The 27689-nt window shown below is 48.4% G+C and overlaps 1 protein-coding gene across 4 annotated transcripts in view; it reads left to right on the top strand.

Annotated features, from left to right (window-relative positions):
- The window catches only part of LOC146275210 (homeobox protein Mohawk-like), a 71514-nt gene extending 44232 nt beyond the window's left edge, over positions 1 to 27282 (top strand). For 2 of the 4 annotated variants that reach the window (XM_084702885.1, XM_084702883.1), the window contains exons 20-25: positions 5197 to 5465; positions 7502 to 7661; positions 9843 to 9996; positions 12304 to 12642; positions 24978 to 25011; positions 25135 to 27282. In XM_084702885.1, coding sequence (XP_084559011.1) covers positions 5197 to 5465; positions 7502 to 7661; positions 9843 to 9996; positions 12304 to 12642; positions 24978 to 25011; positions 25135 to 25348 — 1170 coding nt within the window. In that variant the 3' untranslated portion in view covers positions 25349 to 27282. The other 2 variants (XM_084702886.1, XM_084702887.1) reach the window with 2 other exon arrangements.
- The last annotated feature ends 407 nt before the right edge of the window (positions 27283 to 27689 follow it).

Raw genomic sequence — 27689 nt, 5'->3', positions numbered from 1 at the left:
CAGGCTGTTGAGGGCCAACCCCAGAAGGATAACCTACCTGTAACAAAGCCGACCAGGAAGCTGAGTGCATTAGGACATGAGGGGGCGATACGTATAAAAGAATGATCCATCAGCCGTTAGCCGGGGTGTATTGTCAGTAAAAGTGTCATTTTCACTGTGATCACATCATTGAACTTTTGCCCCGGCGGTTGGAATTGCAGTGGCTCACTGGGAGAACGAACATACTGTTATTGGGTTACACAGTAGAGCTATCTAGTACAGTCGTAGTCGACAGTACTAGGGAATACACTCTAAAGCTCTTTATCGAGGATGTGCAATGAATACTTCCAGAGAGACGTACCTCAGAATACTCGAAAAGCAGCCGTCTGGCGTGTGTATTGTGTCTAGACGATACTGCAGGCTTCTCCACAGACCTGCGCGCAGACTGAGATCTTTTCTGTGGAAGACGCTCGCCCGTCCACACCCCCTCGCTCCTCAGACAGCAGGGAGGAATTGGCCCAGACACACACCAGCACAGCTGTGAGCCATAAGCCGGACAGGTTTTTCCCCTTTGGGTTCCGAACCAACGTGAAAGCTCCCCGTGGCACTCCACCAACAATGATATTATCGTCGAGGTTTCATCAGTGGAGATTTCAGCAAGCTATCACAACTCTGGATTGGACAGGAAGAAACGTGCTTTCGAGTCCGGCTAGTACCAAATCGACAGATCAACAGCGAGGTATTAAGAGAGATGGAATCCAACTGGACACGCTTGTCAAGGTTGGTGCTTTTCCGATCCATTTTCGACGCCTCAGCGAAGGTGCTGTTTGTAGACGACGTCAAAGGCTAACCGTTGACCTTACCCGTCGTTGACACCAGAAGCGATTCATGACTGCCGTTCAACCTGTCGGTGTGTCCAATCAGCTTCCACCTTGGTGCTGTTACATCACCTGCCTGTCGCTTCACGCTTCTCCCCGAGGCCTCATTCCGTTGGCTGCGTTTCTCCCGCTCGGACACTGACGCTAATGAATGTCCTCTCCCCTTCACGCTGTGCATCACACTGAGCGAAGGCCCAGACGTTCGCCGTCAGCCTACCCAAGCACTCCCAAACACTCCAGACGTGCTCCACTGCCCACTCCAAAAAGACACATGAAGCAAAGAATTATGGAGCCCGTGATTAATAACGGAGGAATTCCGATATGTAATTCCAACTATGTAGCAATACGTATGAACAAACATGTATGATATGAAAAACATCTGTCTTTATCCTAACTAAAGAGGTACCTGGCATCTCCTCCCAGTGGAGTAATGACTACTCATTAATGAGAAATATGTGCATTTTTAGACAGCCATGCCATACACAAAGCCAGGAGTGCTGGGATGGAATTAGGGTGTCCACACAATTACAATTATCCCCTAAAACTCTCACCTCATCTACTCTCCATTTCAAACTCGAGTTCAAACTCTTGAGGAAAAGACTGTTCATATTCAAACCTCTGATTAGAATCCCTAATGTCTCAAGTCATTATGGAAATGCTAATGAATCCTTTTTAGAACAGTTTTACAGCGGCAGTTGTTCCGCAACCGTCAGACGTTCACATTTTCCACGAAAAGGACGCAATGATTTGAACAAATATGTTTGTGGCTTCCAAAGTGGCCTATGCTGTGAAGCTCTTAGTTTACATGGACAAATTAAAGCCCATTCTGGTGTGAAAATGTCAGTGTAAATGGAGGATAGATTAGGACACGGAGGGAAGGGCAGAGCCTGGGGGTTTAAGTATTTCGATTTTACTGCTGTTGAGGTGTTGACGTAATAGTAATTTCACATAATGGCCCAAATGTCCAAAAACACATTGAATGACGGATTATATCCCCTATAGAAATGGGTGGGTTTTTTTTACGTCAATGACGGGACCCATCTGCTTTCGACATTCACGATAAGTGTCTGAAATAAAGGTGAGGCGCAACAGACGGCAATCTGCCTGTCTGCTCCTTCAGCACGCGGTGTAAAACATCTTTACCGGGCTCCTCCCAGGGCTTTCTGCGTTTGTCCTGTGAGGGGTGTTTTATTTTTAACACATAAACACTTAATTGTCTCTTTAAGCAGATGCAGTTAGAGCTGCAGTTTGTGTTAAATCTGAGGTCTGTTGTTCCAGGGGAAAACATGAATGTAATGAATGTGGAGAAATAAAAGCGTAATAGCAAACACTCCTCAATCCCTCTTGGCCAAACCACAGAGAGATTCATTTCTCTGCATGTGGAGGGGATGAGTGGCAGATGAAGGAGCCAATCGGAGAACAACAACAAACATAGGCCTTTGTTCCAGTGAGCTAAATCACTGTGGCCAATGAACTACCACGGAGAAATCCCGTCCTAGAGAGTTGACAATACTGTAACATCTTGCTGTACCTAGGTTACACTCTGTCACCTTTATCTGCTTGGCATTGCTGATAAATACTGAAATAACATGTCTTTGTAAGTCAACATTGTCTATCACAGCTCTGTAGAGAGACTGAAACCCAAAGCCTGAAATATGTATATTGTGCAATCTGAAGATTGTATGAAGCTTGTGTTCGGTCAGTGGGTTCAGGTCACCAGGATGTGGATCCATTCTGTTTAGATAGAGAGAGTTGTAGCTCATAGAGTCCCAAGAATCATAGTGTGTTTTGACAATTGTACTAAAACCACAGACAAGGGCATTCTCAAGCAGACAGCAGGGGAGATAGCGCAGCGATAGTTGACAAGAGAAACAAGGAAGCTGTCTTGACCTCTGGCCGAATCTCCAACTTCTTCCTGAGTTTACACAGATAGGTCTGAGTATTCCTCCGGGGCTGAACACAGGACTCTATGGCTGCTGTGCTGTGTAGCAATGCTACCATTCTGAGCACTTTTAGCAATATTTCTGCGTGCCTGTACCAGTCTCCGCAATCGCAACCTTTATACTCACTATGCTTCCTCCATTGAAGTCTTCAAGATTCATGCTAGGCAGTTATCTGTTCAAGATCCGTTAATACAGCGCAGACATACTTTAATACCGTAGGAAGAGAAGGCTGCAGGGGGAAAAAACACATCTTAAAAGATATAGTGAAAGAGCGCGACAGACCGAAAGGTTTTAAAGGGTAATGGGTATATTAAGATTAATCAGATGTTGCTGAAGAGGCCTTTATGCCTTTTATATCCTGAGTGGCTGGGATATGTTGGCTGAGCCTGATGGTTTAGATAAGGTCTGGGGTCACAGCAGGTGAAGGGAAGTCAGGAGTTTTTAAAAAAAAGCAAGAAATGTGAGATATACTGTAGCATATAACTTTAGTAAACCAACCAAAACCTTCATTAAAGTTATTACATGAGTGGGTCATTCATAGCGTGTTAGCTCAAACTATTTGCAAAAAGAGTTCTTCCCCTATTAAATGAAAATAAACACAAATAAACAGTAATTACATGGGTCTCTAAACCTGCATTTGGGAATTCTGCTTAGTCACGTACTTTCGAATCACTACCCTGGATAAACCCCAAAAGAACACAGCTGAGGAGTTCAAGATCTGTGACTCAGAGCCTAAATTCGACAAGTTGTGGAATTACAGTGAATTAGAGGGTTCATCAGCGGTAATCAGCGGGTTAGCTATAGGCTATAAAAGTGACATTTTTCTAAATGTCACCGTCAATTAACAGTTTGGGAAAGTCGATTTATAGCGCAGGCTACTTCAGTACATTGATTTGTGTCCATAAGGAATCAAAGATAGAAGACCAGTCATTCCATACTTGGCCTTTTATAATGGTTATTGTTGCTGGCAAATTAGCTCTTCAGACGTTGATCTATCAGTTCATGCAGCTTCTGAAAGAGCGTATAAACATGTAAGAGTATAAAACAATAAACAGAACATGACAAAAAAGCAAAATCAAATGACACTGTCTTGGGAACTTTTGATAAAATGTCGACGATCTGATTGGCTTGCATTTTGATAGCACCTGCACATACTTGACATTCAAATGAGGCTCCCCAAAACCGAAACCAAGTCAACCATTTAGATAACCTTTTCTGTACTTTATAAAAGTTTTTCATGTGACTTTGGTCTAAACTTTATTGTATGCACTACATAAACTCCATAGTGCGTATAGAGCCCAATTGTGGCGGACAGAAAATCCGGACAGAAAAAAAAACACTACAGCGCTCTCCCCGATACCCCCCTTGCGCGGGCCGAGGAACAGGCATAAAACATTAACTTTATGTTCGCAGGCTGAGGCAGTGTGCTAGGAAACATGAGAAGGGTGACATATTCAGATTCCCGGGAATGGAATCTCATGCCGCTGAATAAAGCGGAGAGGCGACCGCGGTTCGTGTGGTTTCAGCTCAGGATTTTAGAACGGGAACATGTGAGCAGGGAATGGGCAACTGGAAGCAGGATTATACACGACATAGAGACGCGGGAGTGGCGCTGAACAGGTAACCCACAGAGATCCTACTTTGTTATAGTGTTTTTGGGTGCTGACACCGATGTCAAAAGAAAAACGGCTCAAAAGTTATCTGCATAGAACATGTGCTGTCTGGCAACGGTGTTACATAGAGATGGAACGGTAGTTCGAACTGTAACCCGTGACTTGTAATCATATAAACCACAAATTATTTTTGTTATAAATCACTCGTATAACAGTATAGTGTATCCAAAAGTAGGCTATCGAACAGAATTTTTTTTCGCGTGTCTTCATTTATTTTCTAAGTGAACATTAGAAATTTACCTTGGTGATTTTTGTCTAAATTAGATATGTTATACCAACATGCGGTGGCAAGGAATGCTTTGTAGACACATTTTGGAGAAGAATAGCCTGGAATGGAATGGCAACATTACGCACGAGTAGCCTAAACCATTTGGCTAGACTGATAGCGGAATTAGTGTATCATCAATTTCTCTTATTCTTGACGTCTCATTAGGCCTAATGATCTGTATAATAAGCAAGCCGAACGTAACGACTGAAATTGAAGTTAAGTCATAGTCATGTAAGTGTGTTGTATGAATGTGTGAATTTAATTTGTCCATTTGTTCCCACCTTAAATCAACATTTGGGACGGGAACGCTGCCAATGAACATTCCGTAATTAGGAGGCATCATTAATAATTACGCATTGCTTCTTAAACTTGCGGAGCCATTGGATTAATATCATCCACCTGATTCTTGATAATCTGTCTATCATGTGAACATGCATATTCCACTTGTTTCGCAGGAAGGACACCAGTATATAGTGGCAGCTTTGATAAACTCCAACTCCTCGAGACACTTTTACGCAGAGATAACGCGGAGGAATACAGAACCAAAAATGAACACAATCGTGTTTAACAAACTGAGCAGCCAGGTCCTGTTTGAGGAGAAGGCGAAGGAGGTGGAAAGGAGCAGCAGAAATTATCTAGAAGTGATCGACGGACAGCACTCAGATCTTCTTTCAAGCAATCAAGCAATCAAGGACAACAACGCCATCAGACACAGGAGACCAGGGTATGTGATCCATGTAAAAGTTTTAACTCGGTAGACAACTTTTATATCTGCTACTTCCGTAGGAGGTGGGATACATATTGGTTTCCATAAATCCGATCGGATCATTAAAACGGAGAACTCCTTCGCCAGCCACTCTGCAGACGTTGTAATTCACAGGTCCCAATATATCAATACAGAAAAATGCGTGGTTGATTTTCCTTGCAATGGTCCTTGGTGAAAATGTCTTCCAAGTGGGAGTCTATACTGATACGTAATTACGCAAGCACCCAAACGCACCATATAATAAATAACATGTATGTCAGGCTCTTAAAAGTATAATAAAAAAGTAATTGTATAATATATAATTGCAGCAATATAATTAAATAATTCCATGCATTTAAATTCTTCTGATCTAAATGTTGATCAGAAAAAAATCTCAACATTTTGTACTTCTCCCAAGTGCAACATAATCTTATCGTTTTAGAGAATTGCAGGAAATTAATATTTGCCAGTTCAACCTGGTTTAGATTTGGCCGTTGATAATCTCGAGATTAATATCTAGGTCGCCCGTGTTCAGTAGCGTGTTTAAAACACGTCCCCGTCTGTTCTCAATAAATAAATGTGCCCTTTAACTCCATGTGTGGTCTAGTCAATCACGTATGTTTTTTTCAAACGGAGGGGGATAAATAGAAAAATCATGTCACATGTTATGTGCCTCTAATCTGAGCAGATTGCCCGTAGTGTTTACTCTCAACACGTAGGCCTTAGCTATCTCAAGTTATTTACAGACTGCAAACTACAGTAGTCCCTTATAGGGTTGGATGTGTCCCAACATTGAATCAAACGTGATGCTGTGCGAAACTCGAGTCAACTTGTGCAAACATCCTACACACCAACACCGTCTGAGTTATTGAACTACTCCGTGTGTGTGAAAGGAGAGACCAAGGCATAACACAGTGAACGTAAGGTGCCGCTTCAGGGGGAATATCATTACTAATTAAGAATATTAATATAAATACGAAGTGTGTGTGCGGTGTGTGTCGCCAAAATTCAGAACAGGGAGTAAACGTTATTTAGGATGTTCATACAGATCTAGATTACAAGAGAAATATTAGTAGAACATGAACTCCAGGCAGACTCGGGGTTAGAAGAAAATGATGTTACATCTGCAGTCTGACTGCGCTCCGAGGAAGATTGCACGGTAATATCACAGCGCCATAGTGACATCTACAGGTCTGGAAACTGATGCACCAGGTGAGAGACTGTAGCGAAATAACTGCGATATGATCAAAATTGAGGTTTTTGTATATCTATAGGCTTTTGTATAGCCTGTACACGAAGTTAAAATATTTACGCATATCCTGCCGATGTAATGTTTCCCTCACTGAACCTTGAGACACATCTCCTGTGGGTGTGAAATTGAATGTTATTATTTGCTTTTTTGCAACGTGTTCGTGCTTTGCGGGAAGAAAAACCAAGCAAAGAAAACAAGCATCCAATAAAACGCCTCTCTCCTCCAAGTTAATTATAGCTCCTTTTGGCGAGAAAATTGCATACTGCCATTGGTCATTTTACGTGTCATGACTCTTGTGACTCTGCCTGTGTTCATGTAGTTTGTCTCTCACTTGGTTTCAAGTAAATGGAAATAGAAAGGCAACACAATGGAAACAGTTCCACTCAGACACACTGACACAATTAAACCCCGAATAACATTTAATGATTGGGCGATGGGACAGACGAATGTGTTGCTTAGGCCAACACAGGGTTTGTATTGGTTTCAGATGTGTTCTTGCTCTGAATTTGAGATACTCTACATCAAAGTAACGTCTATGTATAACGTTAAGTCTGTCTTGCGTATACGCTAAGAAGTTTACATGAAGCCTAATATCATGCAAATGTGCCAACGCGTTTCACCAATCATAGTCAAAAGCCTAATGTCATGACAATATGGATACATGTGCATTAGTATTTATTTCTAGAACCTGGTTTTATAAATCAATTTCACGCACGACAAACACGTTTATGTGACGCACCTAAGTTGTCCATTTGTCTTGCAGGGGCCGTCCAAACGGCGGTAAAGTGCGACACAAGCGTCAGGCCCTACAGGACATGGCGCGACCCTTGAAGCAGTGGCTCTACAAGCACAGAGACAATCCGTATCCGACAAAGACGGAGAAAATACTGCTAGCTCTGGGGTCTCAAATGACCTTGGTCCAGGTAAGGAATCTCGCTCATCAGATGGCTATATACTTTTACTGTTAGATATCTCAGTTTTAATATTTTTAATTTATTGTATTTATTTATTGTATTTATTTATCATATATATATTTGTTTACTTTATTCAACAATTCTTAACTCGCTAGTCTAGTCATAAGAGGTCAAATACATGCCTAAACTATCTCTATATTATCATGCTATGTGCGTGTGTGTAGGCCCATTTACGTTATTTTTGTTGAACTTGTTACATATCAGTTTTGTTTCTGAACAGTTTATGTCTACATCATTTTTGCTTATTTCATAAATAGACCCAGAATATGTGGAAACACAATCGTTTCTTTATAGTACTAATAATGATCTTAATCACTTCCATTGTCTGGTAAACCCAGAGAAGAGTATAATAGAAAAGTCATTTCCTTATGTGCTTCCTGTGTGTCCGTCTGGTGTTAATATTTCCCTACAGACGAGACACGTTCTAGTATGGTCCTCTCTATGGTGTCTATTTCTGTAGCTAACTTCATGGCTGCCATAGTCTGTTCTTAATTTTGGTCCTAATGAAGCCCTTTGTTTTAGGGAGGGTGATCACAGCACAAATGAATGTTTGGGACAGGCTACAGTATACACACTTACATTCAAGCTTAACATACAAAACACACACACACACATGCCCTGGTGCATGCATGCACACACACACCCATGACCGACACCACACTTACCCTGTGGTGATGACATTAGGGTCAAAGGTTGTGTTGCTGCAGCTAGCCTGCCTGCTAGCGGTCTGTCCGTTCTTTATCCCACTGGGCGAGGCAGTGGGTCTGACAGTGGACGTTTGATGCACGCGGTGGCTTGCATTCTCTGACCACGTATGCCAACTTTCGTGAGCCCAGCGACAGCGCTCTGTAGCCAGAGAGCCCCTCCATCTCTGTCTCTCTCTCGTCTCTCTCTGTGTCTCTCTTTCTTTATCGCTCTCTATCTGTCTCTCACACACTGTCTGTCTCTGTCTCCCGCTCCATCTCCCTGGTCTCTCCACCAGCCCCGGACGGCCCCGCCAGGCCTCCTGGTGTGACATGACCCGGGGTCCGAGGCGAGGGGACATGCCGGCGGTGGGACCGGCTGGGTTAACGAGAAACACGATATTGAAATGCGAGCAAAAGATCCTGAAAAAATAAGTACTCTAGCATAAGGCGGCAGGCCCCTTCATAAGCCGCTTGAAGTCTATTGAGCATGAAAAGTTATTCTAGTATAACATCTAATGGTGTCCGTCTCTTGTGAAATGGAGAGGGCTGGGTCGAATGTCCTTTTATTGCGTTTCGAAGACAGCGTTTGAAAAGATGGGGGAAAAAAAAAAAAAACACAACGGTATTATTAGAGGGAGAGGGCTGTTTCCGTCCAGAATAAGCAGGCAGGACGTATGAGTCGGGTTGGAACACAAGTTAATGAAACGTTGCGTTCGTTGGCTCGTGCGCGGCGTTTTCGGGGTGTTAAACGATCCTGAATGTCTTCATGAAAAGCTTTGATACAGGCTGGATGAATGCTGTGGTGCGTCTGGCTGCTGCAGCCTGTTTCCCTCCAGTGTCTGGGATGTTTCTCACAGCTCCGGTTCACTGCCTCGGATAGCAGGGCCGGACTGCTATCGGCAGCACCACGTGAAACCATAGTAAACGACGCCACGCTACGCTTTGCTATACTACTCTGTGCTACATTAGTGCTCCTATAACTACGCTACAGTACATTGCACTGCACTACTGCATGTTACACCTCGGTGAGCTGCGCCACAATACGCTGTGTAACCATGTGTGTAAACAGAGATTGGAGAAGACGGAGCAGACATTTTCATAAAGGATAGTCTTTGTTTTGTCGCGCATGTGGAGGTCTTTGGTATCAAAACAATAACAGCAATCTGTATTTTCTTTTCCTCCCTGATCTTCGGGCTGCGGCTTGTCTTCTTTCCACCCTGCTCTCTCTCTCTCTCTCTCTCTCTCTCTCTCTCTCTCTCTCTCTCTCTCTCTCTCTCTCTCTCTCTCTCTCTCTCTGTTCCCTAACTCACTCTCTCTCTTTCTCTTTCTCGCTCTCTCTTTCTCGCTCTCTCTCTCTCTCTCTCTCTCTCTCTCTCTCTCACCCTCTCTCGTTTTCTCTTTCTATCTCTCCCTCTTACTTTATCCCTCCCTCCCTCCCTCCCAGGTCTCTAACTGGTTTGCTAATGCCAGGCGGCGTCTGAAGAACACGGTGCGGCAGCCCGACCTGAGCTGGGCACTGAGGATCAAGCTGTACAACAAGTATGTCCAGGGCAACGCCGAGAGACTCAGCGTCAGCAGCGACGAGACATGCTCAGAAGGTACACACACACTCACACACACACTCACACACACACTCACACACACAGAGACATAAACATACACGCGCATACGTACGTGAAAAAACGCACACAGACACACACACACACACATAAAGACACACGCGCGCCCTCTCCCACACGCAGATACACACACACACACACCAAGGACTGTTGGTCTTTGTTAACCCTGTATAAGCTCCCCAGGAAAAGCAATGATCTTTCCCCTCGTTCAAATCCCACATGATCCAAGTAGTGAAGGGCTTGTTTTCTCTCTCCTGTGTTACACAGTAAGAAAATCCATCATATACATAATCCCTGAATGCAAAAAAAAAAAACAGGTCAGCCAAACCCCCCCCCCCCCCTCTGCCTGCAGTGACAGGATCCAGGCAGCTCCAGAGCAGGCTGTGCTATGCAGAAACATGCGCTGCGGGTATAAACGAGGAGTGTGTCCAAGCGGCAGACAAACATGGATGCCGACAGGCGGTGACACGCTGTCATTAAGACACCCCACTGGGCACTGGGGCTGGAGGACCCGGCCCTGGCCAACCCCCGTCTCCCAGCCTGCAATTGGAAATGAGGGCCTCTGTCAGCCGTGTATTTATTGTGCGCGCGCGCACGCGCACACAGTCACACACTCGCGTACATGCCCGCCCTCATACACACCCCCTCTTTCCCTGCCAGACTGTCTTCTTCTCGGTGTATTCCGCCGACACACACGCACGTGCGCGTACACGCACACCCCCTTCTCTCACTGCCAAACAGTACTTTTCTCTGTCTATTCCACTGACACACACTGCTGTGGTGTTACTCTGTGATCCCTAATTATGTCTTTGAGGAGGAGACGCTCTCCACTGTGGCTGGAGGAGGAATGCACAGTGTTTGCAGGATGTTTCCTGCTGCCTGCTGTTCATCCTCTCTTCCTCCCTCTCTCTCTCTCTCTCTCTCTCTCTCTCTCTCTCTCTCTCTCTCTCTCTCTCTCTCTCTCTCTCTCTCTCTCTCTCCCGATCTCTCCCTCTCTCTCTCTCTCTCTCTCTCTCTCTCTCATTTTCTCTCTCATTTTTACTCCCATGATATCTTCAAGTTACCTACAGTCTCATTCTAAGTTCCCTGATTGGCTGTCCCAGACACTGAGACTTCAGAGTGAAGTACAGTAGAAAGTCTGTTGTAACGGCGCTTGAGGAAGAGCTTCGCCAAGCCTGTTTTACATGTCGCTGCAGGGTTTGGCCCTTTCCCGCCCCCCCCCCCCCCCATCAGAAGTGATGTTCTATTGAACACAGATCCCCCCCCCCACCCACCCCTCCTCTTCCAGCCCCAAAATGTCCCCTGGGAAGCTTGGGGAGGAAAGCAAACATATGTCCATGTGTTTCTACTATGTAGAAGCCATCATTATAATTTGGCCGGTACTGAATCAAAAGTCCGACCTGCCCAAATTACCCAATTCCAGGCTTGGCACTGACAGTATCTATTGCAAGCTCTTCTTGATTTTCCTTCCCGAGAGGAGCTCCGTTTTTTCAGCGCCATGTTTTATCTGCTGTATTTTCTTTCATCAGGTAGGGGCCAATGTTTTAATTCAATCTCAGCCGCAGAGCTCCCTGGAAATTATTTATTTCAGCTGCGGAGAGACAGAAGGGGAGAGGCCGAGAAAGGGGAGAAAGAAGAAAAGAGAGAGAGTTTGAGAGAGAGAGTTTGAGAGAGAGAGAGAGAGAGAGAGAGAGAGAGAGAGAGAAAGAGAGAGAGAGAGAGGGGAAAAAGAGTGGGAAAGCGAAAATGGTAGGGAAAGGTATCAATATGTTTTTGATGGGGGAGGAAATGGGCTACCATCCGTTATGGTTTCCTAATGCACCTCAAATCCTGATGGCTGAAGTCTTCACTTGGCTCACAGCGGCTCTGTCAACTCGAGGGCAGAGGGAACGAGTTCCTCCTCCTTCTCATCACCCCCCCCCTCCTGTCGCCCCCCTCCCCAGCAGACCCTCATGCTGGATCAGCCAATCCCCTTTCCCCAACTTGCTCTTTTCCAACCTTTGCCAAAGGAAATATTTTCTTAACACGAAAAAAAAAAAAAAGAAAAAAAAACGAATCCACCTTCAATCTTCAACCCTAAGCCTCTGTCCATGTTTGGGGTTTCACGACGCCCCTGTTCGCCGCGGCAGAAGGTGTGCGATTACGACGACTCTCATTTGCAGACCATTGGAAATGATGGTGCCATTTGAAATCCTACCCAAGTCTGTCAGCATTTGTTTTGAATCTGGCCCTCTCTCTCTCTCTCTCTCTCTTTCTCCCCCATGGCGGCGTCCCCTGTTGGCGCAGACGGGGACAACCCGCCTCGGACACAGACGGGCGCCAGCGAATTCAGCAAGCCCATGTACCAGAGCGTCATCAAAAAGGAGGGCTCGGGCATGGGGATTCGCCCGGGCCTGCGAGGCGCCGAGGCGTCATTGGCCGAGGACTACGTGTCTCCGCCCAAATACAAGAGCAGCCTGCTGCACCGGTACCTCAACGACTCGCTGCGCCACGTGATGGTGGCCAACGCCGTCATGGACGCCAGGAAGCGGAACCACTCGGGCTCGTTCAGCTCCAACGAGTACGACGACGAGCTGCTTTCGCCCTCGTCCTCGGAGGCCGAGGCCAACTTTGTCTACCGGGCGGGTGAGGATCCACGTTTCCCACATACTTTCCTCTGAGGCTCGCCGGCTGCCTCTCTCTCTCTCTCTCTCTCTCTCTCTCTCTCTCTCTCTCTCTCTCTCTCTCTCTCTCTCTCTATCTCTCTCTCTGTCTGTCTGTCTGTCTGTCTCTCTCTCTCTCTCTCTCTCTCTCTCTCTCTCTCTCTCTCTCTTGGTGTCTTTTCTTTTGTCCCCATCTGCACCGTTTGTTTTCATTTCCACATCTGGCCTGTTTGGAAGAGGCTGGGGTGTCCGGGTGGATGTTCCACTGCTCCCTGTTGTCCTGTTACTTCACGTGGTTCTATTCTCCCTCTCTCCCTCTCTCCCTCTCTCTCTCTCTCTCTCTCTCTCTCTCTCTCTCTCTCTCTCTCTCTCTCTCTCTCTCTCTCTCTCTCTCTCTCTCTCTCTCTCTCTCTCTCTCTCTCTCTCTCTCTCTCTGTTACTCTGTCCCTTGTTCTCTCTCTCTCTCTCTCTCTCTCTCTCTCTCTCTCTCTCTCTCTCTCTCTCTGTGTTACTCTGTCCCTTGTTCTCTCTCTCTCTCTCTCTCTCTCTCTCTGTGTTACTCTGTCCCTTGTTCTCGCTCTGTCTCTCTCTGTCTCCCATCTTGTCATGCAGTCTCGTTTGATTGAATCATGTCAAACAGTGTGGATTTTGGTGTGATACTGTACGGCTACTGAAATAGATCTCCACGAGTCTGGGTCTCTAAATGAGAGTAATATTAGATTAAGACTGACCCCTGTGTCCACTCAGCCCTCTCTCTCACACACAGTACACAGACACACACACAGTACACACACAGACACAGTACACACACACACACACATTCACCTCACACATAGACAGCCTTTACTCGCCCTCTCTTGCCCCCTGTGGGAAGTGCACTCAGGAATTCCTCCCCGCCCCCCCCCCAACCCCCCCCCCTCCCTCCCTCTCCACCTCTCCACCTCTCTACCTCTCCTAACAGGGGGTTTAACAGAGCAGACACAACAAGGCCATGTGTGTCATGCTCACACTTTGACTACTGTTTGGCATGCCTTTGATCTTGCCATAAGGCCAGGCTCACTGAAAAAGAACATGCAGAGAGAGGGGCTCAGGGCAAGGAAAACAAGGATAAGACCCCAAATCACGCCAAGCGGCCGTTTCTCACCCAAGGCTAAGGCCGTGCGTGTGAGTCTTCGACCGGGAGTATCAGTTCCACGGCGCCCGCTCCAGCCCTCCAGCCCTCCAGCCCTCCAGCCCACCAGCCCGGGGCCGGAGCTGCGTGCAGCGAAGGGGTTTCACGGGGTCTCGGACAGCTCACAGGTGCTGTAACCAATCAGGTCTAATCTCTCAGAGCACGACAGCCAGCTCGTCTTCAGCCTCGGAACACTGGGCCTTTGTTCAAGAAGACTTCATAACAGATAATCATGTCTTCACTGTTTCCTGAGTTTAGTCCAGAATCAAAAGAGCCTGTAGGGTGATCTGTTTGAGGTGGGGAGGAGGAAAACCTACGATGCCCCTTTCATTGAAAACGTGAACTTATAGATGTAAACGTGTTTCGCATTATCCGCGTGCGGAGGGAAGCTGAGAGGAATATGAAATTTTGTCTAAGGTGGCCGGCGCTATTATACGCACCAGCTAGCTATATCCACAATCCTCCTGAAATGCTCCTGGAATTCAAAAAAAAAAAAAAAAAATTTAAATGATCTGAAACCTGGGGCTTTATCTCTCTCTGAGGCACCTGCTGGGAGCAGTGGTCAGGCAGAGGGTCAGGGGGTTGGAGAGAGAGAGAGAGAGAGAGAGACAGAGAGAGAGAGAGACAGAGAGAGAGAGACAGAGAGACAGAGAGAGAGAGAGAGGGAGGGAGACAGAGAGAGAGAGAGACACAGAGAGAGAGAGAGAGAGGGACAGAGAGAGGGAGAGAGAGAGAGAGAGGGAGGGAGAACGGGAGCGAGGGAGGGAGGGAGAACGGGAGCGAGAGTGTGTGCTTGCATGCGTGGCGTTCAACCGGCTTAATAATTCCTCACAGACTAATAAGAAACCAAAAGGAATATGAAATAACTATAAAGAAGAAGAAATAATTGGACTGGCCCACACTATGTTTTAATAAAAAGTAACTATTTTATCTCCATGGTAAATATCATTTCTTGGCTCTGGTGAAGTCTCCCTCTTGGGTTACTTGTCGGCTCTGACGGCTTTGGGAACTGTAAGTGTTACATGCGAGAAGGCTAAGGAACGGAACGTTCTTTGAGGTGTGGGCTTATGGGGACCTTCACGTCACACCTGCTGCCCTAAAGCCACTTGTTGTCTAATCTGAAGCACGAGAACAAAAGGGAAATAGATTTAATGGAGAGTCAGTCAAATTCCTCATTTGAATGTTGTTGAGGGAGGGGGAGAAGGAGAGAGAGAGAAAGAGGGAGGGAGAGAGAGAAGGAGGGAGAGAGAGGAGGGAGAGAAGGAGGGAGGGGAAAGAAAGAGGGAGCGGTTTTAAGCTTCAGTTTGCATCATTTCCTCTACAGCGTTCCCTCTCTCTCCTGTCTGTCTGGAAATTCCAGATATTTTTGTTGGAGTTGTGAGCCGAAGGTGGGAGAGAGAAAGGGATAGGGGAGAGGGGGGCGGGAGAAGAGGAAAAAGGGAGAACGAGAAAAGACAGGACTCTCCCTCTTCCACACTCACGTGGCGGGTCCAATCGCCGTCCGTTCATGAAGCAGGTGGGGTTGCGTGTCCCGCACCGCGTCCAGGTCTTATCTCGGGTGACCTTTCAGTCAGACGTGGCAGGAGATAGCGAGGCTAGGTCTGCAGTGGAAAACTAAAAGGCCATTTGGCTTGGAGGAGGAAAGAAAAAAAAACCCTCTGTTGGGAATTTCATTGAAAACAAGGAATGGGAGAATTCCAATGTGCATGCCAGGCTTTCATGCCAAATTACCCTTTAATGGGATATTAAATGGCAAGAATCTCGCCGAATGTTTTTCTTCTTGCTCCGCACCAGATTTTGCCCCGTCCGATATCCTATAGATCATTATACGGCAAATAATTTTTAACGTTTGTGTGAAAGAGGAGAGAGGGATCTCGGTCAGACGCTACACAGAGGTTCTGACAGGGGTAAATGATCTCAGGTCCAGCTCTCTCCAGACTGCGTGCAGCACCATCACATCTGATCCATCAGCAACAACAAGCCTCGCGATTTCAGACTGATATCAGTTTTTACACCATGCCATCGGTGATGTTTTTCATTCTTCTCAGCAGCTGTTGTGGCCGATCAAGTTTCCAGAGATTTCGTTTTTATGATCTCCTAGATTCGATTAGCGAATCGGCCAGATATAGAAACAAACGCAATTCTGTTGACACAGCTCATAGTGTATAATTGCTCTCTCTCATGATATGCTTTTTTATTCTGCTATTGTTTAAAAATCTCCAAACTGCATTTGGCCTGTTCTAGTAAATCTAGGATCTTTTCAATGGGGGGAAAAAAGACGTTTCATGGTTTTATAATGACTTTTAATGAAGTCCCCAAGACTTTTTGTTTTCGTGTTGTGCAAGGAGCTCTTGCACAAGACTGGGATATAGACACAGGCCGACGCTCGCCCTCGCTTGCGCTCTCTCCCTCGCGGAGCTCACCTGCGTTTTATGGCTTGAGAGTGACTTGTTACGAAGGCAGGCAATATTTAACACGTAGTTGAGTCTGAAATATGTTAAATGAAAACAGTAGTGTTTGACGGGACTATTGAGACTCGTAAGGTCCTTTCAAATTAGGTCACAGTCAGAGACAGACATTTATTGAATCCCAGAGAATTGTGCGCCGTTTCAAAAGCGCTTAAATATATCTCCCTAAATGGAAAGCTTCTTTTTTTTGGGGGGGGGGGGGGGGTGGAGATGCAAGACTCACCCAGATGGCCCCTTAGTACAGCCACGGACAGAGACTGCATGGTTGTCTGTCTCTGCTGACACAACGGCATCTATCAGCCCATTGGCAGGTTGAGAGATCGACCAAATGTTGTGGACCCAGACTTGTTTGTGGCAAAGTCATGCAGGCGGGATGGGATGTCTGTCGTTCACACAGTACAAGTGCGTCTGCTGTCTGCCGTCGACTCTGGTGTATGCCTCTCAAGTTAAGTCTGCGAGGAAGAAACGGGGGCGGGGGAGATTTATATTGTACAGTAGCGCAGTTTGGAATGTGTGATGTCGACGTGTGTGTCGCAGTCCCATGTTGGTTAAGTGATGAGAGATTCAATTCCGTTTTGTCGTTTCGTTCAACTAGCTGTCACTGTAGGCAGTACTTGGGGCCTGTGGAGAGAGTACTTGACTGGGCTGGAGGACAGTGACAATGTGCCTGTGTGGGACAGTGATGGATATGGAGGCCCACAGTCTCTCCCTCTCCTCCCTTTCTCTCTCTCTTTCCCTCCCTCATTCCTCTCTCCCTCTCCTCACTCTCTCTCTCTCTCTCTCTCTCTCTCTCTCTCTCTCTCTCTCTCTCTCTCTCTCTCTCTCTCTCTCTCTCTCTCTCTCTCTCTCTCTCCTCTCTCTCTCTCCTGCCTCATTCCTGTCTCTCTCCCTCCGTCTGAGGAGGATCATCTCAGGAATCTCAGCTCTAGCGGTGGACTGGCCACGGCTCCGTCTTTCCACCCGTTCATGAGGGAGGGAGGGAGGGAGGGAGAATCATGAACAGAACAATCATGGCCAAGACACACTGGGCCCAGAGCTGGCGTGGAGAACCCAGAGTATTTCTCTGTGCGTGCGTATGGATTGGGGGCACTAGCTCTATTTCTCTAGGTAGGCCTCGTGAAGGGGGGTTGTCGGAGCACGAAAGTGAGCAGAGCGGCGGTGAGAGAGAGAGAGAGAGAGAGAGAGAGAGAGAGAGAGAGAGAGAGAGAGAGAGAGAGAGGGAGAGAGGGAGAGAGGGAGGGAGAGAGAGCGAGGGAGAGAGAGAGAGAGAGAGAGGGAGAGAGAGAGAGAGGGGGAGAGAGACACTCACTGACACTCACTGACTACTCTCTCTCCACCTGCGAGTTTCCATGGCTGGCAGTTATGATTGTGTGCGTGCGTGTGTCTCCCTGGGAGCGGCCGTGTAAACGACAGGAGCGGCGGAGGCCGGGCCCATTGTGGCCACCCCGTTTGGAGAAAACGACGAGTCGTCGACGAGATTGATGTCGCCCTCAAACGCTCCGACAGAAAGCGGGGTGCGATTCAAACAGAGGAGACGGCGGCAACGGAGCGAGAGAGGGGGAAAAAGGGAGGGAGGCACAAGGGGCGCTTAGTCAGAATAAAACAGCCATTTCGGCGCGGAGCGTGAGCCGAGTAGAACGCGTCCTGCTGTGTTTAGAGCGAGGCCTCCGAACCCAGGACCAGGCTGAGTGTGCGCTATTGCACATTAATGGCATTTCCTCCACCTGATCGGTTTTAAATCGGCAGCGGGGCGTGTTTGGGATTCGCTCAAGTCCACAGTGCACACACACAATCCCCCCCTCCCCCCCCCCCCCAGTCTGAAAACACAGCTGTCCCGAAGAACAGCAGACTCTCAACCATAACCCACGCTGTGTGTATAAAACACTAATTGTTTCCATTTGAAAAACAGACCCCGTGTCTCGAGCCATTGTCCCCAGACGTGCATGTGTTCCCACGGGTGAAGCTGTGACTCAGGGTGGGCCACGGAAAAGCACAGGGACCCAACGACAGCGTGGGTGTGTGTGTGAGAGCGAAAGAGAAGGAGAGCCTCTTAATGAAAGACTGAAGGTGTGACCTAAACAACTAGAAGCGGCCCTCACATCAAGTGTGTGTGAGGGCCAGGAACCTCAAGCCGACCCCAGGGCAGTTGTAACAGAATGTTGCAGAATGCAGGGCAAACATATCATTTTGGTTCCAGCTCCACAAAAAGGGTTATTTTAGTCAAAGAAAACACTTAAAGAATCCAAGCAAATTGTGTTTAGGCAAGGCATTTGGTGGTTGTACGTTTTTTCTTTTTTCTTTCAGCTTTTTGTGTACTGCAAACAATATCCTGTTTGTGTCTGTGAACATTATTGGGGAAGGCTGAAGGCGGTCTGTCTGTCTGTACCTCCATGGTCCCGAGGGAGAAAGTGGTGCTGAAGATTCACATTTACATGTATTCATTCAGCAGACGCTTTTACCCAAAGCGACTTCCAAGAGAGAGCTTTACAAAGTGCATAGGTCACGGATCATGACAACAAGATGGCCCCAAAACAATAAGTCATCTGTGGACTAGCTCAGCCGTCAGTCATCTTCCCACCTTCCCCCCCTGTCAGAGGACGCTCTGCTGGGTATGGTCAGGACGGTAACACGTCCCCTGGTCCCGCGAGTTCTCTGATGTCGTGAGCTCCGTCGTTTGAAATGTGCACGGACTTGATCCCCAGACAGCTGGGCCTCCCTCTCTCCTCCCTTCTCCAGCCTCTGGAAGCCTCTGGAAGGCTCTGGAAGCCTCGATGGCGTTGCCGGGTGGTATCGCTGCAAACACTCACACACACACAGATTGTCTGGCGGTATGACTGTAAACACACACACACACACACACACACATGCACACAGTCGAATGGCTTGGCGGTATCACTGCATACACACACGGGCACCAAACAGAACGCTTTAACAAGCTATTTACTTTCTCATCGAGTGGCTCTCTAGCCCTCTTATTTCGTTGATTTACGCGCCCTGATTAAGCTCGTGTTTACAGCCGCCCGTAAACAGACACGCTCACGGTGGTTGAAAACCGCTGAAACGCTGTTATTATTTCTGCATCTCCAAAGACAAAGCGTGATTCTCATTCGGGGATCCTTGTTATCTTTCCCCCGGCCCAAGGCTGCAGCTCGACAGAGCAGGAATGTCACTGTGTCATCTGCCTCGCAGACGCGCAGGGGAGAAAGACAGCCGAGGGCTTAGATCACTGCTTCTCTCCGCCGCTTTCGCTTTTTTTGGAGACCCAATTTGCACCGCGGCAAGCATGCCGTGGCCTCCGGTACCTTCAAAAAAATAGAGTTGTTCCTTATAAAGGGAACTCAACTGTGACTGTGCCTATTTACTATCATTTATCGGAAATAGATGACGTTCTTTTTTTCTTTCCACGAGCCCTGCTTGTCTGGCTATGAAGCAGGTTTTGTTTACAATGTTTATTGAAGGTGAAACCTTTACCTGAGGTGTGTGACTTCCAAAAATACTGGCGATGTTCTGAACTCGAGGATGAACCAGCCCAGTGAGAAGTCCTAATGCAGTTATTTCATGCCGCTACAGCATATAGTCTGTATAGACTCCCCGAACCCTGTATGGATTCATATGGTGCAATAGTCACGTTGGTAATTTCCGCCTCGATTCCCAGTTAATCTTTTCATTTTACAACTTTTCCCTTGTCTACTCTGCTGTCATGGAAGTCTTTGTCGCTGTTGGGAAAGCAGACAGTATTTTCCATATTCCATAAGGTGTCTCTCTCTGTGGCTTGTTGCTGGCAGAACAGTCAAGTGGCAGAGTGGCCTTTTTCGAAGCCCCAGACTTGCCTAGCTCCCGGGCCCAGAGGGGAAGCGGGGCAGAGGGGAGGAGGGGAAGAGGGGAGGCGGGGCGGAGGGGAGGAGGGGAAGAGGGGAGGCGGGGAAGAGGGGAGGAGGGGAGGCGGGGAGGAGGGGAGGAGGGGAGGCAGGGCGGAGGGAAGGCGGGGCGGAGGGGAGGAGGGGAAGAGGGGAGGAGGGGAGGAGGGGAGGCGGGGAGGAGGGGAAGAGGGGAGGCGGGGCGGAGGGGAGGCGGGGCGGGGCGGAGGGGAGCAGGGGAGGCGGGGAGGAGGGGAGGAGGGGAAGAGGGGAGGAGGGGAAGAGGGGAGGCGGGGAGTCCCAGAGACGGATTGGCAGTAATGGGCGCAGGGGGAAGGTGCCAATGCCCTTCACAGGCTTCTTTTTTGACATTATAAAAAAAAAAAGAACAGGCTCTTAAAAGAAAGAACTGAAAAATACGAGGCCATAGCCAAGCCCTGCAGTGTGTCAGGAGAGACTGAAGGAGAGACGGCGAGGGTCGGTCTCTCCCTCTTCAGCACACGGTTAAAAGAACATCCTCTACGTGTTGGGATATACGGGATGTAGGGAGTCATGCCTGGTCCACATATGTGCCATATCTGTAAAGGCAATACTAGTAAAGACTATTAACACTACAAACACTTCATATTAAGCCCATTCAGGGGGGGTTCCTAGAGTCTTCCTAAAGTCCTAGTCTTGGTTGTACCTGTAGCTGCTGTTTCTCTCTAACATGGCTGCAGCCGTTCGGACTCATCTGCAGGCCAGCCCCTTCTGAGTCATGGCCTCTGATTTGGCCTGCCGTGTTTGACCTGAGTCATGGCCTCTGATTGGCCTGCGGGGTTGATCTCTGGCCAATGGTAGGGGGGTTAGCAGTGATTGCCTCTCGTCTGCCACAGCATGTCTATTTCTCCCTGTCTGAAACTTAAGTGAGGTGAGCTCACTCACTACATGTGTGTGTCTGTCTGCGTGTGTGTGTGTGTGTGTGTGTGTGTGTGCCCGCGTGTGTGTGTTGCATTTACTTGTCTACTAATTCAGCCCAGCCTCTGGTTAGTACAGAGGAAGCGGGTGTTTACTGTTGTTTGTTGCTAACAACAGCAGCAGCTGTAAATGATGATCCCCAACCGCCCCAAACACACACACACACACACACTCACACCCCCCCCCCCCCCCTTCTCTAAGCAGGTGGATGCTATTCTTCTCTCATCTGTCCTTCACCGCTCCCTTGTTTTCCCCCCGCGGTTTGGTTTCATCGCTCTCCTTTCCGATCGTTCGTTCCCTAGTCCCTCTGTCTTCTGACCTGCAGGGATGTTAAGTGAGCAACTATTTGTGGGACTTTCAACGCGACGCCAAAAACCATCAGGCTTCTTTTGCTTTCCCCTCAGCGATCTTAAAGCCGCTCTATGAAACCCCAGTGTCAATATAACTGAAAGGGAAAATATAAGGGGGCTGCCTTTCAGTAGCGAAAAAGTCCAAAACGAAGAAGAGAAAAAACAACTGAACCAAAGAAAAAATAATAGAAGGCTTGCTATGATTTATTGACGATTTGTAGTTTTTTTGGCACGGCGATTGTTTTAAAAAATCCGAGTTTGAGATGTTTTAGGCAGCGGGGTTTGGAAATACGAGTTTTACGTGAAGTGGTCCAAGTCCTGTTTTCTGGGTCCATATTTTGCCGGGGCAGAGGGTTGGTCTGGCTGCACAGGAGCCTCGGGGACACACACACACACACACACACACATACTGCTCAGGCACATGCTTGCTAGCAAACATACACACACACACACACACACACTTACACGCACACGCACACTTACACACAAAAACTGTACTGCCTTTTCCAAACAGTCACATATGGTACTGTACAGAAACATGAAGACTAAGTCAATATAGTGAATACAGATGGCAGTCTTTGCACTGTAAATAATGTGCAAGGTGCTTTGGAACTTTGCTGTTAGGTTATCATGTGGTGTTAGTTTTCTTTTTTATGCCATTGGTATTTAACCCACCCCATCTCCTGAGCAAACTTGGATATAATATGCAACAGTGTAGCACTCAACAATATAAATGGGCATTCCCTATTCTAACCAAGAAGTTACAAACTCCCAACTGTGGCTCTGCTATAACAGTAATCAGACCAGATACAAGGTGTTATTCCAAATATCTACCACCTGAAAAATGTGTTTAATCATTTCCAGCCTCATTTTGAATCCTACGTTTTCATGTAATATTTTTGGATCTCAAGTACTAATAAAAGCCATTTATCAAGATAGCAATAACATTATTTCTGGAAATTGAATCCGTCTTTAGCATAATCTCCAAATGCAAATTCAAAAGACACTATTCGGTTTGGGAATGGGACATTTCTGATGGATGCCTGGCGTAGCCTGCAGTGCGGCCCCATAGCTGGGCTCTGCAGCGAACCCAGCTGAATTTCCACTGCTGTCTGAAGTAGAAGAACATATTTCACCTGACACAGTGACATAGAGAGTCCTGTCAAAGTGAGAGCGCAAATCCGAGGGGAAATAGGGGAGGGAGAAAGACATTTGTCAAAAAAATATCACGTATTTGAAAATAGCCGATGGGGTGGATGACAAAAAGCTTGTTCGAGACACACAACAGATCTGATCTTTCCTCACATAAACAACGTGTGCAAACGTCTTTTGATTTATTTGGGCTGGACTGCATGAGAACAGCCCATCCGCAGCACCTGAACCACTCTGTTATGGAGAGTCACTCAGCCAAGAGGTGAAACAGAGGAGAGACTCCGATAGAACAATCGGAGCCCAATTGTCCTCCGCTCCTAACTTGCTCTCCTCTCTCACACACACACACACACACACACACACCTCTCTCCTCTCTCACGCACAAGGGGTGTGTGTGTGAGAAAGGAGAGCACATTAAAAGGGGAGGACCATTGGGATAGGGGGGAAAGAGGAGAAACTCGGGAGATGAAGCGCGATAAGGAGTCAGGCCGTAGGAGAGAAAGATGAGACCAAGCCAGATTGGAGAACGTGAGGATTGTACCGGAATGTTCTCGTGAAACCCGAAAACCCTAGCCGTGGTCTGTTCTGCAGCGTAATCATGTCCCCCCCCGCCCATCTCTCGCTCCGTCACTCCGTCTCTCTCTCTCTCTCTCCCCCTCGGTTTCCCCCCTCTCTCTCTCCCGCCCTTTCGAATGATCCCATCTCTCCCCGGTGGAATGCGACGATTAGGAGGGAACAGGAAACAACAGGAAATGTCCTAATCAGCCTCGTATTAGCCTTGCCCTCAGCACGGCCGCGCCGTCAGCGTGGGTCTCGGCACACGGAGCAGCAGCGGCGGCCCGACTCGAGGCGCTCGCAATGACTAGGTGCCTGCTCGCCTCCGCAGGGGTCTGGATGCCAGATCTAGGGCTTAAGGGAGTCAGAGGGTGGTGGAGAGAGGTGGTGACGTGTCGCCGGCGGAATCCGTCTGTCCTGCCCTCCCCTCCGGCCTTGGAGGGAGGGAGAGAGAGAGAGAGAGGGAGGGAGAGAGAGAGAGAGGGAGAGGGGGAGAGGGAGAGGGGGAGGGGGAGGGGGGGGAGAGAGGGGGAGAGGGAGAGAGGAGGGGAGGGGGAGAGAGAGGGAGAGAGAGAGGGGGGGGAGGGGAGGGGGAGAGGGAGGGAGAGAGAGGGAGGGGAGGGGAGGGGGAGAGGATGGTCGGCTTGGTTGTCCGCAGCTGTGCGGAGAGACACATTCTCTTTTTTCCCCTCCTCTCTTCTTCTCTCCTCTCTTCTCCTCCCCTGTCCTCCCCTCCCTTGTCCCCATCCGACCTCCGTCGCAAACAAGCGTGGGAACTCATTCCAGCGAGCACTCGCAACAGCGCGTTCATCAGGGCTCAGCTGTCGGGGGGGGGGGGGGGGGGGTGTAGATATGGGCGATGACATTGTGGCGGTGGCAGTTTCGACTGGCGGCTCGTTAAAACAGTCATATGCTCCCCGAAACGCCCTTTACAGGGAGATGTGGTGCGGGGCGGAAAAGATGCCGTCTCCAAGCAGTGTGCCTGTGCATCTGTGTGTGGCTGTGTGGAAGTCTGGGAGGGCACATTGGCCCTAACGGAAAGCAGCTGGCGTCCACATGAGACCCACCTCACCTTCCACAGCCCTGTGGGCACGTCTGGACTCAAGATCCACACATGCACTCCGCACTGCCGGCCATTACCGTGCCTGAGCAAAGGATGCTGGGGGACGGAGTTCTACCATGGGCCCGAGAATCAAACGCTGGGGCGTACACATCCGCACACAGGCAGGGCGACGTGGCCCAGTGCGTGCGTCCACACGCACTCCCCCCCCCCCCCCAGCCTGGCCGTCAGCACTAGAAACATGAGGTGTTCATTGGTTTGTCCACGTTTTAAGACATGACCCTCGACCCTGTCCATTACTTTCATAGGACACGGTGTAGTTCCCGTTTCAATGCACTTCTCTCCTTTCATGATGTGTCCTGTTTGCTTCTCTCTCTCTCTCTCTCTCTCAGTCTCTCTCTATGTCTCTCTCTCTCATTTTCTGACTGTACTGTCAGCCACATGTGAATCTTGCTTGTTTTCAAACTAAATATTAGAGAGTGGAGTTTGTGAGTCATGTGAAACAATGTTTCTGTTTCTGTCAAATGATTTCAGTCATGACTTTTCAGTACCTTTGTACAGTTCTCCCTGGCTATTTGTTTTGCGTCGTAATCAAGGCACACAAACACACGCACACAGACACACAAACACACACAGGCACACACGCACACACGCTCATTTTTGACCTTTTTGCAAAAACGCCATTAATCCTCATTGGCCCCGGGGTTCGCAGAAGAACTCAACATTGTTCTCTCTATTGTTCTTGCAGAACCCATGGACCATGGATCAAGTAAATGTGACAAGTGAGTGTTTAATATGGTGTACAGCAGTGGGGTTTAACCTATAACTCTTTACATACTACTGCTTATTCATCAGTAGAGAGCTGCATTGCTAATTCTCTCAAAAAATGTGTGTTTGCGTCTCAGTGTCGGAGGCGGCGGGACAGTGGCAGCGCAGAAGGAAAGGGTTCGGGGTAAAGACGAGACCTACTGGAAGGAGATCAACGCGGCCATGGCCTTGACCAACATGGCGCAGGGAAAGGACAGCCCCTCGCCAGGGACGACCAGCTGCATCATCCAGAAGTCCTCCCACATATCGGAGGTCAAGACTGTCAAAGTGCCTCTGGTGCAGAAGTATTAACACCGGCCATCCAGCCACCAGCGCCTCTATGCAACGACGACGACGACAATAACAAAAACATTCCAGTTTTTTTTACAAAGCTCACACACGCGAGTGGAAAGGAGGAAAGCAGAAACTGTCTTCTTCGGTTGTGTCGGTGTGGCGTCGGCCGCACGGAAAAGAAGACAGAGCTTCTTTTTTTTTTTCACGTCTATTAGTGTGCCCTCCAGCACCTGCATTAGACAAGTGTTGATTATCGTTAACGACAGTATTCGCAACGAGACACTTTTGTAATGTTAACTTATTTGATGAGTCGGATTTGAATTTTTATACTCAAGGCTACAGTTCTTTTTTTTTTTTTTTTTTTTTTTTGCCAAAGTGCCTTTTTGGAAGCGCCGCACCATCTACGGTCAAAGTCACAGATATTATAGTGCCTCTCAGATTGTGAAGGATTATCTGGAAAGGGAAACCCAATGGTCAAATGTTTCCTGAAAAGGAATCGTTCCGAATTGGTTTCTGACACTCGCATGTGCCTTACAGGGTGGAGAATCTCCCCATCGGAAGCACAGCTGACCTTAACAACTCAAACACACACACACACACACACAACCCCACCCCAAAGACACACACGCACGCACGCAACAGATACTGGCCCGGCAAAAGCAGCAGTCGCCCGGATAGCAGTGTGTGTTCCCTGACAGTTTTGTCTGTGCTCTTCATTATGACTGCACACGTAACCCTGTTATGTCTCAGTCAGACCCCAGGGCCGACCTGCCAACAATAACTGTGAACACAGATAAGACTGACCAGCCGACGCGCTCACTCAGCTGGGCTCCGACACGACAGCCTTATGGAGCCCAGCCTCCCCCCTTCTCCCTGCAGCGTCCCTGCCCAGCCCTCGGCCTCGGTTGGCATCCTACCGGGGAGGGGATCCTCCTCATCAGCACATATTGAACTTGCACCTCACACGTGCGCTGACACACACACACACACACCGCACACACCCGTTTGGAGGCTTGGTACTGTATCTGTTTCCAACAAAGAGGGCCGTGACCTAAAAGGGATGTTTTTTTTAGTTGCTGGTTATCAGTGTCGTTTTGTTCGAGCAACGTTGCCTTCTCACGTGGCTGGTCGATGAACAAGGTACTGCGGGGCGAAAGGCCCTCCTCTCCCAATCTCCCCCGCCTGTATGATTTCTCTCCCCCCACCCCACAGCTGTTTAAAATTACATTCTAATTGCTGTTTACAAGAAGGCAGAGACAGACTCAAATGTTTGATGATCTCTTTTTTCTCTCCCTCTCTCTCTCTCCCTCTCTCTCTCTCTCTCTCTCTCTCTCTCTCTCTCTCTCTCTCTCTCTCTCTCTCTCTGGCTCTCTCTCTCTCTCATTCTCAAAATCGCAATTTTCAGTATTATCTCTTCAGCCAGCAAGTGTTCAAGTGTTTGTTATTGTGAGTTTGTATACGTGCGGTTGTTCGGTTATATCAAAGTTTCCCTTGGTTAACCGTACTTAACTGTACTGCATTAAGTACTCCTTATGTGATTGTATGGAAAGACTGTCCTTTAAATACTTATAAAGTATGGACATGCATATGTTATTTACATTGTAGCAGCCAGTGCCAAGTTCGCAATTGAAAGAAATTGAGTTGGACTGTCGGGGTAACCATAGTTGGCCATTTCTGCCGACTGCCTAATTTAATGTATATCTTCAAGGTACTGTTTGTGTGTCAAAATGTGCACTCCTTTAGGCCTCGCGCGCAGGTTTGCCTTTTGTTTGACAACCTAGACTGTGCTTGTGGTGGATGTGTTATGAAGACAAGCTGCACAGGGTCCCTTTTAGACCTGCTCTTGATCTTGAATGTGCGAACCGTTACAAAGCTGCACCTCAGCAGAAACACGGCGTCTCTCGCCGAGGGAGAGGAAGCCAGACAACGTGTTGACTATACATATCTACAGTCGGAAGGGGGGGGGGGGGGGGGGGGGGGGAGAGGGGGGGGTCAACGAAAGAGGTCAACCCACGCTATTTCCAGTTTACCGTGCCTAGTCGTTCCCCAGGCCGCCTTGGCGTGGGAAGGGTGGGGAGGGAGGGGGCAGGATGGGGGTGGGTGGGGGGGGGGTGTAGTGTCCACATGTGTTTTCTATCCACCTGATCCAGGGAGGGAAGGAGGGAGGGAGGGTGCTGCAGGGCAGGGCAGGCCAGAGCCCTGTCTCCGTGTGCCTGCAAACACCCCCTCCGACCTCCCCCTGCATCTGGCTCCAGCCCTCACACCTCACACGGAACAGAGCCTGGCCCCGGGAGAGGACGGGGAGACGGGCCGTCACCAGCACAGAGCAGCCATTGTTGCCGTACCTGCGCCCTGGCAG

This window comes from Hypomesus nipponensis, chromosome 8 (genome assembly GCF_054491055.1).
Source record: "Hypomesus nipponensis isolate SF chromosome 8, ASM5449105v1, whole genome shotgun sequence".
Taxonomy (NCBI): Eukaryota; Metazoa; Chordata; class Actinopteri; order Osmeriformes; family Osmeridae; genus Hypomesus; species Hypomesus nipponensis.
This window is presented reverse-complemented; position numbering and strand designations above follow the sequence as displayed.